Source organism: Amblyomma maculatum, chromosome 3 (genome assembly GCF_055883805.1).
Source record: "Amblyomma maculatum isolate TAMU_Amacu chromosome 3, ASM5588380v1, whole genome shotgun sequence".
Taxonomy (NCBI): Eukaryota; Metazoa; Arthropoda; class Arachnida; order Ixodida; family Ixodidae; genus Amblyomma; species Amblyomma maculatum.
The window spans coordinates 38248848-38266530 of NC_139346.1; the positions used below are offsets into that span (position 1 = coordinate 38248848).

A 17683-nucleotide genomic window follows, 5' to 3' on the forward strand; every position below is an offset into this window, starting at 1 on the left:
CCTGTGAGAAGTGTATGTTGCACCTTGGCGATAAAAAGGCATAAGGAGCTCTTAAGATGGTAATAAGGAGGTGATATAGGTGTGTGGTCACGGCAGCGAAACAAGTCTGACGAAGCGGAACGCGGTCCTATACAATATGAGGAAATAGTTTGGTGTGCCTCAGTATTTCAGCCCCCAAATATGGGAAAAGCAGCACACCCTTAATATGGGGACAGTGAAACAAAGGACGGCACAGATCTGTGTTCAAAATTCATTTTTTTTTTCAAAATCCACGTCTTAATAACGTAGTATTTATTTTTCAAAACATAAACCACCAACTAGTTCGTTCTTTTAACCATACATCTGGCCCGGGCCACTGAAATTTTGACCTTGACTTGGCCTTGGCTGGAATGGGATTTTTACGTCTCCGAGTGTAGCTTACCAGGTTTCTTTTCGACAAGTGACGTCGTCTCAGATTTGGTTGGCGCCAAATATTCGAAACTGAAATGTTAAAAAAAATTCCTGGAATAAATAAAAGTTATATACCTCGACGAAGATGACGCGTGATTATCATCGTCAGAACTTTTAGTAAGAGCGGCGGCAGCAACAGCATTGGCTGTGGACGTTAGAGTAGGTGGACAATCAGCGTGGTCTGCTGCTAAATAAGGCATATTACCATCGCATTTACAGAGCCTGCCCTAATATATAACGTGATTGCATATCCACTCACCGCCTACACTCGCATCAGAGATATACCATTTTTTCTTCAGTCACCGAACCGACACAAGCTTTTGTGGGGGCCACGTCTCTGCAGATAACGATAGTGAATGCAAGCAGCTGACATTTTTCAAGCACCAACAGAACTTCGAAGCAATACAGCGAGATCTGTCAAGTGTCAAGAATAACATATCTCTCATCAATGTTAAGCAGAGAATTCAAGAATCTATAGTTAAACGTTTCTTCTAGCAGTTTCCGCTTCCGCTTCCCGCTGAAGGCTTTGATTTCTTCTAGTGTGAGCCCCAGTTAAGCTGTCTGTGGATGCAGCGTTTGGTTGCTACGTGTAAACGCGTGGCATTAGATTAAAATATTTCGCCAATGCTGTAGAGCACAAAACTCGGAGCTGAACAGGCTGTTTTGCATTATTTTGATGGTCTTGCAGCATAGAGAATTTAACCAAAACATTTAAATTTTGTTCTGTTTTCACCGCTATAAGTTTTTGGGAGTAGCTACCTTAGTTAAGGAGCTCCCCCTGCGAATTTTTAGGGAACTTATCTGACATTCTATACATGATGGCTTCGTATATTCGTTTAGAAAGAAAAGCTCCTTTTCTTTGCTCGTATTCAAGTATTTGTATAGTCCTTAAATCATATCCGTCCCTGACCGATTTACACTATAAATCTAAAAAAGAAGCGACAAATACTGAAGCTCTGCCTTTAAGTGCATGAAGCCAAAATTTAATGACACTGTAGTCTTTTCTGGCTTAATTACTGATTCCTCAGTTTGTCTTTAATTTTTGCCTCGAATATCTTACATGTTCTTATTAGCATGCACTCCTATTAGCCTAGCACTTTGTCGAAATCCAGTTCCCAAGTGGCCGCCCCACGCAAATAAAAGCCTCGTTTAACCAAAGACATATGGACATCCTTGCGTGGCCCAGGAACAGTGTGCGGGACTCAACTCCATAGAACCTGGGAAAGTTTATTATCTCCTCCCTCCCCCCTAAGAGCAACCCGATTTCGCATCCCCTCCCAGTTGATATCATCTAATCCGTTAGATCACACTAATCCACAATGAATCAGTGGAAGGTCGCGTCCACTGCTAACTTCCACCTGTCAAAGGACTCATAGGGTTTCTTCGCTAAAAAAAACCGACACCTCGTGAATTTCTTAGTAATAACATCTTTGGGAGTAGGTAGGTGATGTCTGTATTGTTCACCTCTGCATTTATTTATTTGGTGTAAAATGTTAGAGACAGTGTGACACAGTGAAGGGTTGCTAGAAAGTTTTTCTAGATAAAGTCTCAATATGTCGAGCAGTGAAGCATGCCAATTTTACACCAGCTAATTCCCTCGTTTATTAGGCTGCAATATAGATAAACGTCCCTGCATAAATTAGGTAGAAAATTATGCAGGCAATGCCTCTAGGCTATGTGAGCTTTGAAAAACCGCAAAAGTCCAGGCAGTAAGTTTGGCTAAATTTGTCCGCCAATTTACGAACTGAAGTATAAAGGCTGCCGTCTCACCGACCTAAAAATTGCAAATATATTTACCTCTTTCGACTTGCAGTTAATCATTGTGGTCCACAAGTCAAACTTTGCCTTGGTTGATGAAATCGTTAGTTATCTCTCTATAAACATGTACACGTGTTATCACAATGTATCGCAGATGTTTATTACTGGACAAGAAACGCTTGACCATGTAACCCCATAGCTGGAACCTTTCTCGTTACGCGATAGGTGGGGGTCGAAACCTATATTACGCAAATATTTTTCTGCAGCGTCCAATGAGTTCTGGAGACGTTTTTCTCCCACAGTACAATGTGTGTCAGAGTGGTATATATCACCGACATTTTCAATCTTGTTCTTAAGGATAGCGTGGACATCATGATCATAGTACCGAGAAATATTATTTATCTGCTCAAATGCATCGTTTCCGCCAACACTAATCTGCGCTTGCTACCACCCCCCAGATAGTGACATTTCGTTCGTTCCCCAATTCCACAGTGCCCTTCACATAGCAACTTCGAAACTTTTACATGCTTCTATTTTCATACTAGGCAATTTTAATTTCCCCGCAATAGACTGGTCTTACCCAGCTCAGTGGTCCCCAAACTCTTCAGTGTGATTTTATCAACACGTTCCAGACATTTGCTTTAACTCAACTGATCACCACCCCTACAAGGCAAACTGCACAATCGTCTAACATTCTAGATCTGATTCTAACTTCTCACCCAGAATCCCTATCGATGATATCATATCTTCCGGGGCTTAGTGATCATTCAGTAATCTACGCCACGTTTCTTAGCCACTTGCCCAAACCAAAAAAAGCTACCAAAATAATAACACTTTATGATAAAGACGATTACAAAAGCATTAACAATGAACTCGAAACATTCTGTACCAGTTTTTTAATCGGCTTCGAACAACGCACACTCGAAACTAACTGGTCACTATTTGAGGATAAAATGCGCGAACTGATTTCAATATACATTCCCACAATCACAATAACTGAGCGCATTACTTCACCATGGTTTACTAACACTCTCAAGCATCTCAACAAGAAAAAAAGGCTTTTCCGATCCGCCACAAGAACAAACAATCCCAACACATGGCAAAAATACCACGATGCTGAAAAGTCTTACACCTCTGAAGTTTTCCAAGCCAAGCATTCATTTTACTCATCTACACTGCCTAATATGCTTCGCACAAACCCTCGTCAATTCTGGAAACACATTAATCCCGACTCCAACAATACCCTCACACTTTGCGACAATGACAGTAACCCTATCGCAGGACAAGACGTAGCTGATGTGCTGAACTCAACCTTCAGTTCTGTCTTCACCCACGAACCAGACGGGGATCTCCCTACCTTCCCTTTCTTTGATTTCCCGCTAATGCCTGCTATAAGTTTTGAACACAATGGTATTTTGGAACTTATAAACTCATTAAAACTAACTTCATCAGCAGGCACTGACGGCATCAATGCAAAGGTATTGAAAAACACGAAGCATATTACTAGTATCGTACTACCTCATATCTGTCAGCAATCAGGTGTTGTACCACATGACTGGAAAGTGGGCAAAGTCATTCCAGTTCCAGAAAAAGGGTTCTTCATCTTCACGCCATAATTACCGACCCATATCTATCACTAGCATTCCTTCAAAGTTGATGGAACATGTCATCTTTTCTCATATTATGAATTTCCTAGTATCAGTCAACTTCTTTCACCCCTGTCAACACGGCTTTCTCAAAGGTTTATCCTGCGACACTCAGTTAGCATTGTTCATTAACGACCTAAGCTCTAACATTGATCTTAATAATCCTGTCGACGCCCTGTTCCTAGATTTTGAAAAGGCATTCGATAAAGTTCCTCATAACTGGCTTTTATTAAAACTTACCCGCCTGAACCTTAATTCTTTTGTTTTAGAACGGATTCGCAACTTCCTCACTAACCGGCAACAATTTGTTCTAGCTAATAAATATTCATCTTCACGTACATCTGTTATGTCCGGCGTTCCCCACGGCACCGTCCTGTGGCCTCTGCTTTTCCTTATTTATATAAATGACTTACCATCTAACATACGCTCTAACATCCGGATGTTTGCAGATGACTGCGTTATTTACCGTCCTATAATTAATAGCAATGACTCCCAAACTCTTCAACTGGACATCGAAAGCGTGACAACCTGGTGCAATAATTGGTTAATGTCATTAAACACGAAGAAAACATAATTACTATCTTTCCATCGTCGTCGCTCCCTGCCATTACCAAAATACTTTATCTCCAACACCGAAATCGTCGCTGTATCAACGTATAAATACCTAGGCATTTATTTAACCCGCGATCTAAATTGGTCCCATCATATAACGCAGGTAACTAACGATGCTAATAGCGTGCTCGGCTTTTTTCGGCGAACACTGCGCGCAACTCCCCCATCAGTTAAGTTACTAGCTTATCTAACATTTATTCGTACCAAACTAGAGTATGCATGCGCTGTCTGGGATCCCTACCAAAATAACCTTTCCAGTATTCTAGAAGCAACACAAAATCGCGCGGCAAGATTCATATACTCGGCTTATTCATATCATGTAAGTGTCACTGAACTAAAACAAAATGCGCACCTTACTAACTTAGCGCACAGACGCAAAATTGCTAAACTTTGCCTTTTTCACAAGTTTTACCATCACCCCCTGCTCAAGTCTGTCATCAGCCCCGCCCACCATATATCCAGCCGCACGCACCATGAAAAGACCGTTTACCCTCCACCTGTCCGGACATCTGCGCATGTGTCATCTTTTTTTGTTCGCACCCCACGGGACTGGAATGACTTGCCAAATACCGTCGTACTTCATTCCGACCCGTCAACCTTCAGATCATCCATCGAATGATTCATGTACTCGTCAACCACTCCCTCATGTAATACCCCTTAAATGGGGCCTTTGAGGTATCAATAAATAAATAAAAAATGTGGCGCAACAAACACAATCACATGCGAAGAAACACAACACAGCCGCATACTACCAACTGTACCCCGCACCTCCACCATATTTGTGACGTAACGTTACACAGAAGGCGCTCTAGCACTCTGGCACCGAAGAACACCTACAACTAGTCAGGTTAGCACGAAAGCGGAGCACCGTGTTTGCTTCGTCGTCTTCTTCGAATCGCCCGTTCACATCTTCGTCTTCTATGAATGGCATGTGTCAATATGGATCTGAACACACCCTTCCTCTTCACCATTCATCCTCTTCTACACCCAAGTACATCTTCTCATCATCCTCTTCTTTGCCAAATAGATAGTAGCACTTTCTTCCCCGCAGAACATAAGCATCGTGCAAGCATGACAGCCACCAATTCTACACTAAAGTACATCTCCACACACCTCTTCTTTGTCCAACAGCTAATACCACAATCGTCCCAATGTACCACAACCATCATCCAAGCTGGATAGTAACAAAGTCCACCACATAGTCACACAGTAGCAAACAACCACCATACATGGGCAGTGAGACATGTCCATCCAAAACACATCAATTGTGTAGTCCCTATGAAAAAAAACTGTAACCTGCCCAGCAGGGAAGTGTGTGTTCAGATCCATATTACAGTTGGTAGCGTGCGCCTGTGTTGTGTTTCTTCGCATGTGATTGTGTTTGTTGTGCCTCATTTCTGGGTACTATGCAGCACCAACTTGTCCCTCAAGCTGTTATCATGATCATTATCATGGTATTCTCGAGCTTACTATACTCACTGAAAGGCTAAGAACTCAAACACATGCCAGGAATTAACCTGCTCCTGAGTCAGCTTGATCAATTTGGCCCTCGCCAACTTCCATATCCCCTCCCCTAATCTAAACTTCTGCGGTCCAATTTCCGCCCTTAGCGACTGTCACTTATTTTCTCTCCTCATTATATGCCCTGCCCATATGCCCATTTCTTCTTCTAGGTTCTTACTACAGTGTCATTAGCAAAAAATTAGGTACCATTTAAGGCCTGCTCAAATGCACTTTAGCAGCGTTTCGTAGGGAACTGTGAGAACATGGTGTCCAAGGGGTACAGAAAGCTCGCGGAAAACAATGTCCTTTCTCTTGATTTCGGTGTTGTTACCTTATCCTCTGAATAAAGGCCTGTTAAACGAGTTGCGGCATTTTACTAGTAAACGGCGATATAGCACAGACAGCACAAAATAAACAGTATGAGCACACTGCGAGAGAGTTGAAAACGCGTGCTGTCGCCTTTTTTCCTGTGATTTTCGTTGCATCGGATCTTGTAGCACGATAGCTTTGTGCCCCGAGTGTTTGTCTTTTACGCTTGACTGTTTATATTACTTAGTGCAGATGTGACGTAGTGCAGAGAATATACCCGTTCGGGGTTTAAAGTATTCATTCACAGTACAAAGCACATATACTGCGAATGTTCCAAATGGTAAATTACTAGATACCAACCATCAACCATACAAAATACAGATAAAATATAAAAATTTGGAGATAAAACTTTACGCCAAAATGTCTTGTTTTAGCTTGAACATCACTTTTTATCCTTTTATCCCTAAAGCCTACTGCACATTTTGTGTGCATGACAGAAACTGGTAATTTCCTTGAGCAAACTACGTTTTCTCAAGTATAGCTGTCGGTTATGAACCCTTATGTAACCTGCAGGCAATCAGCGTGTTCTGGCTGACTTCAGTGTGACTCCCGGATACCAGCAACTTGGCATTCCCGATGGCATGACCATCGATGTCAACGACAAGATTTGGCTCACCTGCTTCTCAGCAGGATTGGTCGTGCAGATCGATCCCGAAACTGGTAAGTGCTCAAGCACCAGATATTATAAAAAATCTTGCAGAAGTTTGAAAGCCTGGCTTATTTTTTCTTATCAGAACATTTCCAGGCTGATATATCCACCTCAGAAAGAAGTAAGGGGGGGCAGGGGAGGGGGAGGGTCACGGGATAAATACCTTGGTCAAATAAAGCCGCTGCGTGAAGCATAGAAAAAATGTAGACACCTTTTCAGAATTTTCAGACCTCCACACGTCCCAAGATCCCGATAAAGCGACAAGCCTTTCTTTTTTTTTTTTCAGCGAAGGTTAAAGTTGGCAGAGCGCCCAAACCAGATTCAATCTTTTAAGCAATCATAACATAGCTGTGTGCTGACGTGCCGCAGGGCGCAGCACCAAAAGCATTCCGCTGCGACAGTGTCGACGCTTAAGGTCGAGAAAACAAAGTCATTGGCTTTCAAAACCTGTAATTGAAATATTTATTCTAATAAAGCTATCCAGAATCTGGGCAAGAATTCTGTCAGGTTGGCATTGGAAATACGATGCAAAGCGAGAATCAGGAAAGTCACCAAATAAGCTTAGCTACTAACCAGCAATAACCATTGGAAATAGGTAAGTCATTCGTTAATTATTGAAGCATATTTTAATCATTGCGGAGAATTGTTTCATTCAGGATGTGTGTATGCCGCACCTTTCCGCAATTCTTTTTCTCAAAAACTTTTTTTTTTACCGTAAAATTCATTCCCAGAGCCGCCCATCTCGGAAAGCCTGTTTCCTTCATTCTAATATTCTATTGGTGTGCGTATCGCCCAACACCCTGCTTCATCAACGACAACCCCAACTTGGTTGTCGACCTCCTCACTAAGTCCATCCTCGGTATAGTGCAGGGATAAATGGGAGACGGTAGCAAGTCAGTGGTGTAGGAAGGATAGCGAAAGTTCATCGCAGTTCTGTGATCTACTGTTACTTGCACAGGGTTATGTGCGTAGTATCAGGCTGCCGTGGAGACCGAAATGCTCGCCTACATTTTTATTGTGACAAAAGCTCCTGGATATCTTTCTTTGTTCACTTTCGGGCCCGTATTACGATAGACAGTGAAGCTCATCGCTTTCCGTTGAAGGAGGTAGTCACTCAGAATAACCCTTTAGCTTCCACAATGCTGTATCCGTGAGGTTGCAAGTGCAGGCTACAGGTTTGAACCACTTGCTGCTGGAAGACTTTGAGCCGTGTGCCTCGGACAATTGGCAGTTCATTTGAAGGTTGAAGAGCAAAACCTATTATTCATCTCCTATGACAACCAATCCCTAGAAACCGTAACCCTGCCAATAACGAGCAAGCAATATAGCACAGATGTTCTTTTTTCTATTCTTGCGATCCTCGGTTGGAAACCCAGTGAGAGCAATACCTATGAATACAATAAAAGTGCACAAATATTCCAATATTCTGGAACTGCAACTCGAGATGTCAAAATATCAAACAGGTTCTTTAATTTTGTTTGGTCCATTACCTAAATTAAAGATCTCCACCCGCAGCTAGAGTTGTGAATTTGACACCGTGTACGGCCGACAGGCGCGCATGCGTTTATACGCCTTTGTTTGTCCTTTTCTTTAGAATATCAGACGCTCCGCATAACAATTCTTAGTGTTTTCATCCACTTCCGTGTCTGTGTAGGCATTCTGTAAGGGCCTGTAGATACTTGGATGGTCTCTCTTTCCGCCAAAGATAATTCAACCATTGCTATTTGTTTAGAATGTCCTTTAATTAGTTGTGCTATTTAAAAATGGTTATAGTGCTGTCGCAGTGAGAGGGAGCCACTAAATGTCCGTCAGTTAAGTGAAAGGCCTTGAAGTTATTGGGCCTCATCGCCTTGCCAGACTGAAATATACGAGAGGCCTTGGCTATCGGTGACCTCCAAAGCTCAGACAACGGACCCGCAATTGTAACATAGGATGTGAACTGGAAAGTGTTATTTAGATTGAAATCCGGCCTAGGCTTTAAACCAGGGAAGTGATACCTGATTTTCAGCAATGTCATCTATTGGAAATCAATGAATATTCAAAACCTGACACGGCTAAGCTTCAAAGAGGAATAATGCAATATGTTTAAAACTTCTTGGTCTAGAACAAAATTGGTTGCAGTAATTATTTTCACGACGGCCGCTATGCATTCCCGCCTCAAAGGCTCACCCAGCAACTGCCGGCCGACGATGTGTACCACCGCTTGTTCTCTAGCATCATGCCTTTGTGGTGCTTGCAGAAATGCAAGTTATTCATTGGAGTGCTTAGTATCCATGAGAATCGTGACTGCTGAATCAGGCAAGAAAACCAGTCACAAGCTGTCCTACGAGGCCAACCTTCGGGCCTTATGACTGGCACTAAATCCTATAACTATATCAGGGCATTCGAAATCACCTACACTTATGGAAATCACTAAACAGAGTATGCTGATCTATATCCCTTGCAATCATTATTTTCAAAAGGGGTCGGAACCAATATTTCTCGCACATCAGTAAGCTCATTAGCGTCCACATACCGCAGCTGCCTGCCTGCATTGGGAAACGCTCAAAACAATGTTAGCCCACAATGGCATGTTTCGTTCACTCTTTACCAAACCTGCTTAGTTGTATAAATTGTGAATGAAGGGTAATTCAGTTGTTTTATTTCATGCTTTCTTCCGTCTCGCCTTTCTCATTGCAGCAAAAGTGCTCAATAAAATCCGCTTCCCTGCAAAAAGTACCACATCCTGCTGCTTCGGAGGCAAGAACTACGACACGCTGTACGTCACTTCCGCCAGCTTCCTTCCGGACGCCTCCGGGCCAGACGACGGACTACTCTATCGTGTGACCGAGCTCGGTGTCAAAGGAAAACCTGCCTTCGAATTCGCCGGCTAACACATGTAACGATGACAAATAAACTTTTCTCTCAGGCGCTGTTTTACACAAACGCCGCTGAAAAGCAGGGTGCTTCCGGATGCTTCTACAAGCAGGAGGAAAAATAAATTGAGAATGCAGTGTTCCGACTGCTGAATTTTACTACGTGTTTGTCAGCATTGTAGGGAGCTCCGGCTCTGATTTTGATTTCGGGATACCTGTGTGAAGATCCAGGAACCTGTAACCCTTGAGCACCCAGTGCTATGACGCAGTAATAGTCCTTGGATGACTATAAACACCAAATATTGGTGGAATTTTTCTTTGTTAATGATGCGTCGTTCCTGTAATCGATCCGCACGCAGTTTTCCCCTCCGACCGACAAAAAAATTAATAATAGAATTTTCTTTTCTCCCCAGTTTCGGTTTCAACAGCCGAAAGATGGCTGTGGCGTCAAAATCAAGCCTTAATGCTCGGCATAAAAAAACAACGAAGTAATCGCTGGTTCTTCACTTGTAGTGGTTGCTGTTCTTGATGCATGCTGGTTTTATCATTATAGGCAATTCAAATGACACGGCAATGATTATATCGCTGTATCTTCATCTATCGCGCGACCTATAGTTGACTATGACGTCACAACCATTTTTCGGCTGTTGCAACCGAAACCGAAACAAGGTAGAGAGAAAAAATTCGAATATAGATTATTCAGCAGTTGTAGGCAAATGTGGCGGGGTGATTCGTGTACATTAATGTCCTACGCATCAATTCAAATGATAAAACACGAACCCAAAAATTAGGTGTCTATAGTCATTTAAACACAATGTCGAATAATGTCTTTGAAAATTGCGGACACAGGTGCTGCCAAAACATGTGCGTTGGAACACACATCAATATTTTTAACAAGAATTATTGACCTGAGTATCAGCACTCTTTTCCGGCAGCGGAGGTGGCACACAAAGACGTTATTGGCCTTTGATACATCCAACCTGAACATCCATAGAAAAGCCCAACGTGTCAATGACGAATCATTTTCCAAACACAAAAGGATGTTCGCTTGCCGATTTTTAACGCTGTCTGCATTCAGCTAAATTGTATAGTTACGCGGCTTAATTAAAAAACCTTGTTTGAACACTTGTAAAAATAGAGTACATTGAAAAAGTGAACATATATGAAGTGATTGGTTATGAGTTTTCGCATTGCAGAAATGGGTAGTGAACTTTATTTTTTTCTAACAGAAATATATGAAGGCGGTAGCAGTAGCGTTAGGAATGGCATACGACACTCGCCTAAAGAGTGCGCATTCAAGAGACTCAAGGTTTAAAAATAAAAAGAAATAGTTAGCTCGTCCAAAGTTCATTCAATCGTAAACAAACAAACTGAAAATAAATCGGAAATGTAAACACAGGCCCCTTTTTTGATAGTACACGCAGTGGTTGTATATTACTTTATAGCAACCATCAGCATGAAGGTCACAATCTCAACGCAGTATTTTTCTTCTAAAATTTATTACGTGCATTCTTTGCATGTTGAAGGCTGTCAACGTTATGGCAGCCTCATTTTGTCTCTTTGCTGTCGGACATGTGAGTCAGCTCCGCTTCTTTCCACAAAAAGGGCAATGCTACGTGTAGATATCGAAGTCTACTCCGCCTAGCCTGAAGCACCCTTTTCACATTTCATTGTTCCACTCGAAAAAACACACTATAGAACATACCAAAAGATTGGGCCCCTTGACCAGCAAAAACTTAACCGTTAATGAAGCCAATTAAAAGAAATAAGAAGGAGCAAAAGCTAAACAATAAAAAGCCCTTTCTTTAAAACAGTGTAGGGATAATCATAAAATTAACAACAACAATAATGATAAGAGTAATATTAAATAGTGATACAGCTAAACAAAATAAAAATAATGAGGTATATAAATATTAAAAATCGACAATAACTAAATGGCAATTATGCAATCAGCCTAAACATGTCCACAGCATTTATCCCCTTCAACACTAAATTTCGTCTCTTATTTGCCGAGCTGAGAAATTTGCAGGGATTACCTCAATTAGTCTAATTATACTGCGAAATAATTGGAAGCTGTAGTTTCAGCTGCGCATGTGGGGCCATCTTCTAGTGAGGGAAGTTTAGCCGTGGCCTCCGCAATCAGTTCCAGTCCAATGGCTCGCTTGTTCGCGCAGCCCACGCTTTTTGGTGTCATCTTGAAGCCACCGCGTAAATGGCGGATGTTTCACGCCAATTAAGCTTCGTTATAGCCAGGTTTAATTGTGTATCGGTGGATTGTGCAGGAAGGCAGACATTTTAGGTACGTAACAAAGTTCGCAAACAAAAAACCCTGTTAATTGTAAATATAAATGCGAATTATGATTTCGGATCCATGAATATGGGTCGAAATTGAAAGCTGTCATAACTGACGTTAAGGCAAAGTTATTTTTTGACGCTCGAAATATGAAAACATCAAAATACTCAGTACGAGGCTGAGTTGGCTTTTCTGCAAAAATAATTGGCATAAACTGCATCGGTGAACACAGTGCTAACGCCGAAATTTCTTTATTTGATGATGAAGAAGAAACTTCATTATCAAATAAACAAGTGTACTTGCATATGACGCAAATAAAGTGCAAAGAACGGTATTGTATATTTATGCGCTCAGCCAAAGATAAATTAACGCCATATAATGGGTGTATTTTTGACGTTCCATATATCGAACAGCACTGCTATCTAAGAAACTTTGAAACCTAGGCACATCTTGAGTGTTGTCAGCCCTCACTTTTTTTAAAGTTGCACTAGCTGAACTGAATTATCATTTAAGTGCTTTATTCTAATCATGAATATAGCCCTGGTAAGTACTATTGGCCTTTTTCCAAAAAAACCGAATTGACGCGATTATCCCAGTATTTGTAAGTTTAAACTTAAAAGCTTACCAATCTCCCCATATATAGAATTTCATGCAGCTATTACTCAAGTTGCGTTACACATCTGTGCCCGCTAGCTTAAGTCGGGCCTAAAAACACACTATCAGAAACAGGCGATGAAAACCAGCCGCATATTGCTGGCAGCTACTTTGCGAAGCAGTCACATTTTTTTGCAAGTCCTCAATTAGGGTCATTTGCTCCAAGTACTAAATATTCAGCTTAGACAATTATTGAATTACATTCTGAGCGCACCTTCAGAAACATCTGCTTTATTATTTGCGATAAGGAACCCTCTCTTGTAACTATTTTTCCGCATCTCCAAAGAAAGTCCGCGAAATGTATGTAAAAAAACCTTACCAGCCCACTCGCGTTCCGCAATTGTGCTGCTCTGAACCATGGCTTGATCAAACGAAACAACATACAGCTATCACGGGTGGCTCCCTTTCAGAGTATAAGGGTTATATGCTGGCTACGGTTGCTTCGCGCTGCTTCGCCTTTGGCGCGCTTGAAGGCAGACGTATAGCGAACAAGCCGCACTTTAAAATGGCGATAAACACCATAAAGTGGTAAAGACATAAATGAGTGAAGTAATATTTGTGAGTTGTAACAATAAAAAAGCAAACATAGTCTTGTTGAATGTTTTAGCGAATGATGACGAAGAAACTATCGCCAACTTATAGGTCTACCGCTGCACTGGGTCGTCGAACCAAAGCCAAAATTATATTGTCTGGCCATCTGATTGTTATATTTTCGCAGTTTCCTGTTTGATCCGGAGAAAAATCATACATGGGAGGGTTCTTCATTGCAAATAACCAACTGCGGTTCGTGCAGGCGCTCTTCAACGTAGCAAATACCTATTATTGTGTAAAGCCACTATTTAATAATATAGGTAAATAACGCCCATTAACAATTGTGAACCAAAATATTTCTGTGGCGCTCAAGTTAGCTGCCGGCGATATGTAACTGGATTCCTTCGCCTGGCTCTGAAATGCCATTTTTACCCCTCGGATCAATTTAGCTGGGTCAAGCAGCATACGCGTACTAAATGCTACACCCACATATTTCAATCGACTTCAGATATTTCCGATGACTAAAACCACTAACTTCACCACTGCTAACACCAAACATCTTTGTTACAATGGCCTGAGTGACAGCCTTTTATCGCGTTTAAAACGCTGGAAAATCATTATTCCTATAAAAATGAAAGCTAACTTTGTTTTCTTTCGTATATTTTCTAGGATGCCTGAGGAAGGGCAGCGTGCTCCTCAGTGACGTTCTGTCTGTGAAAGCCGTGAAACAAGAAAATGAGACATTTGCAACTCCGCCTATGACGCTGAAAGCCGCAATAAATTGCTGTGAACCTCACCAACGAAATAAGATATTAGAAAAGTGCTACATTTTTATTAGAGGGATTTAGGGCCTGTTTCCGTTATCTAAGAAAAGTCAACAAAAATTGTTTTTTAAATCTGCCCTTGTCAGTGTGCACGTTTTAAGCTACATACGCTATGAGTTGCATTTCAGCTACTCGAACAACACTGCCATTATGTATTGATGCCACAAAGTTATAGACGCGCATCTAAAAATAGTGCCGCAGCATCACTTTCCATGGGGAATCGAACTGCAGACGTTGCATGGGTAAACCACGGGACATGAACGAGTAGGCATAAACCATCGGGCAGCCAGTACCGCCGAACTGGTCAAAATATGGTCGTGGTTGAGTCATGCGTGGGTAAGCCATGGCCCATGCATGACCCGACCGCGACAGTAGGGGGATGGATGGACCATCAGTAGGGTGGCCATGTCAGCCATACTCGTCGGCACGAGGTCGATTGCCGATAATCGGCCCTTCTAACGCCATTGTCTATCCCCGACCTCGGCCCAATATGGGAGGCCGAGCTCGGCCTCATGAGCTTTAGTTGGCCATATTGGCAAGGGCCGAGCGCGGGACGACCACATGCTTGCCGCTTGGGAACCGTGGAAGTCTTATTCCAACGCCTACGAAACCTACGCATATGCATCCATGAAGGCAGTACGATCTTGGAGAAGCCTATCGTATCCAGGTTCGCTTAATTTTCCGAGATTTACAGTAACTCTTCAAATTAACAGGTAGCACAGAAGCTAGGCCTAATGGCTGCGGCGCTCCCGCCACTGGTTGTGGGGACACATGCTGGTCACCCAATGAACGCATCTCTACCCGAACAACACGGCTACGGCCCCACGATTCTGTCGTGGTCGTCCTATGCGCCAGCCAAAGGACGGTCAATCTACCGTCTCGGCAGAACAAGCTGCCCTTTTCGAGTCGTCGAAAAGCGCCGCTGTCAAAACTCATGAAGAGCGGCCAAGAAAAAGACTCCTCGGAACAACGAAGAAAAATGAGATGCTCGTCTATGTCTTCTAAAGCTCCACAGAAGGTTTAGTTTTCACGTTCCAAGTGGACACCAAAGCCTACGGTCAGGATAAATTCTGACCCCTACCTGATCGTTATGAAGCCACTCACTAAGGTCGCCCTCAAGACAGCATTTGAACAGGGTGAGCTCGGCGTTACCATTTCCCAATGCATCGGTAGGCAGCACAAGAACGCCAAGGTAGTTCAGAAGCTGCTCATAGACCACGAAATTAACACCAGCAAAAGACTGCCCCGCTTTACGGAAGCTGCTCATAGACCTCAAAATTAACATCAGGAAAGCACTACTCCAAGTTTACGTACACCTAAAGCACATCGGTGACGCACCTCGCGGAGTGATTACTGTACATAACCTGGAAACCAGAGAATCCTTGAAACGTAGCGTGCCGTGGCGGGGTGGAGAACTCGTGCATGTGCGCGAGCAGGGGAACTCCAACATAGTTATGCTCACTTTCGCGGGACGTAACGTTCCACGGAACGTCCACTACAACGCATTACTGACTCCCGTAAGGGGATACAAAAATACAGGTCCAGCGGGCTACTATGGCGGCTAACTGGGCGCCGGGCGGACAACTGTCCTATCCCAGTAAACAAAAGTTGCGGCCTTTGCGGCCAAAGTGTGGGGGCTGGTACTGAGATGACCCCCACTCCCCCACCTAAATGCAGTACAGTGTGAATAATCTAATAATCACCTCACCAGCGTCCCTGAATACACGGCGAAGTTCATCAGGCCTCAAAAGCCAAGGCACGGGACATCGAGGCCCCCCGCTAAACAAAAATGCCATCTGGAGATGCAGAACTGCGGCGGGACGCCACCAAATGGCAAAAAAGGGGCATTTATGCCGCCACCCGGAGAAGCGGAGTTCTCACAAAACCCTGCATAAACTAAAAGTATCGAGAACCTTTGAACTCACTAGCTTCTCCATTCTCCTTCCTCGAGGGCTGATGAAGGAGTGAGCTCCCATTGGCTGCGGCGCCCCGGTCACGGGATTGCACTCACTTTTTTTTTTTGCCTCGCAGCAGACGCCGGCGCCATCATCAGGGCATCTGCTTTGTTGACGCACAGAACATCTCGGCGGGAGGCGTTTTCGTGTCGCGCTGATGCCAAGCTTCTCTAGTGCTTTAAGGAGAACAAACAGGCCAACAGAGGGTGATTGCTTTGCCATGTACGTTTTGGTATCTTATTGTTAAAACCGAAGAAATCCCAGGTAACCATAATGTTGGGTTTGCGTATTATTGCTAAGATACCTGCTTCACTAATATTTATTTATGGCGCAAATTTCATTAATGTATATAAGTCAGGAGATCAGCTAATGTTTTCGTTGATAAATACTGATCAGGTGCGATGGAAGACTTGAGCACAATCCGATTCATTAATTTTAACGCGGTTACTGCCAGCAAGCAAAATGTCAGGATGAGAGCTAGTATTTATGATGCACCAAATTCACGAGGGCCGTGGGTTACCAGAGATGACAAGTCATGATTAAATAACTGACGTCAAGTGGCTTTTAGCAGTGACAGCTAATGCTTGTCGCATGTTTTACAATTTTTCCGTCGCGCCTAAAGACCAGTTTGTGGTGTCTGTCAATAAAGGCGTTTTTTAGGGTGGTAGCCTTTCTAGGCTCATGAAACGAAATCCCGTGCCCGAGAATTATTCGTGAGATGTACGCAGGATCTGTGCGCTGATATGCCACTTCTCAGTCATCCTGATGACGTAATCAGAAAAAATTAAATCTTGTCTCCACTGGGAATCAAACCTCCATGCCTCCGATCCCCAGCTGAAAGCTTTAAACAACTGCGCCACGCCCGGAATGTTTTTTCTTAAGCATGGTATTTATTACACTGAAACAATGTCCTATGTACATGGACTATTTTAATGATTTAGAAAAGAGCATGAAATCAATACGATACGCAATAAGCTATACCAAGTCAAACTCTAAACAAGGGGCAATGTAGAGCGCATCACTAAGAGTGAGTGCCACTCCGCTTCAAACTCAGCCTGTACATACAATTCTTTTAAATAGGCAATCATCCTACAGAAGGGATCTTTTGCAGAAACAACCGATTCACAATTTCAGTCTATCGCCCGGGATCCTGAAATGAACATCATAATTCTCCTTGTCTACCGTGAAGAAGATAGTAGCGCTTACAATGACGCTGCACTTAGTGATAGTGACAATGATGACGGTAGTATTGATAATGACGATGTATTTGATTGAGGATGATAATTAGATCAAACCTGACGCACCGTGTGTCGCAGCGGCTCTCCGGCTTTCGCATTTCTGCAGTGTATATCCCACAGTGCTCTCGGAATTTTTGTTGGTCATACGCTGCAACTTTTGTTTAGGCCATTGTGTATTGCTTCTGCATCAACGAACATTAGGAGCACGAATTTTCGATGAGGTTAGTAGGGTTACTTTTGAATAATCCTCAAATTTACTTAACCGTGTGAAACAAAATACAGATTCATGAACTGGGCGGAGAAAACTTTTATTGAGTGTTAAATCTTACACAGTTAGCTCCGCTGT

The 17683-nt window shown here is 42.8% G+C and overlaps 1 protein-coding gene and 1 long non-coding RNA gene across 2 annotated transcripts in view; one reads left to right on the plus strand and one right to left on the minus strand.

Moving 5' to 3' along the window:
- Window positions 1–9982, plus strand: part of LOC146194582 (regucalcin-like) — a 33236-nt gene extending 23254 nt beyond the window's left edge. The window contains exons 5-6 of the mRNA XM_084596081.1: window positions 6852–6998; window positions 9667–9982. Of these exons, the coding sequence (XP_084452207.1) occupies window positions 6852–6998; window positions 9667–9860 (341 nt within the window). The 3' untranslated portion in view covers window positions 9861–9982. The remainder of the gene's footprint in view (window positions 1–6851; window positions 6999–9666) is intronic.
- LOC146194584 (uncharacterized) lies at window positions 248–17558 on the minus strand. The gene is made up of 3 exons (XR_014705458.1): window positions 17404–17558; window positions 16070–16275; window positions 248–480 (listed from the first exon to the last, which is right to left on the minus strand). It is a non-coding gene; the product is annotated as an uncharacterized LOC146194584 (long non-coding RNA).
- Between the last annotated feature and the right edge of the window lie 125 nt (window positions 17559–17683).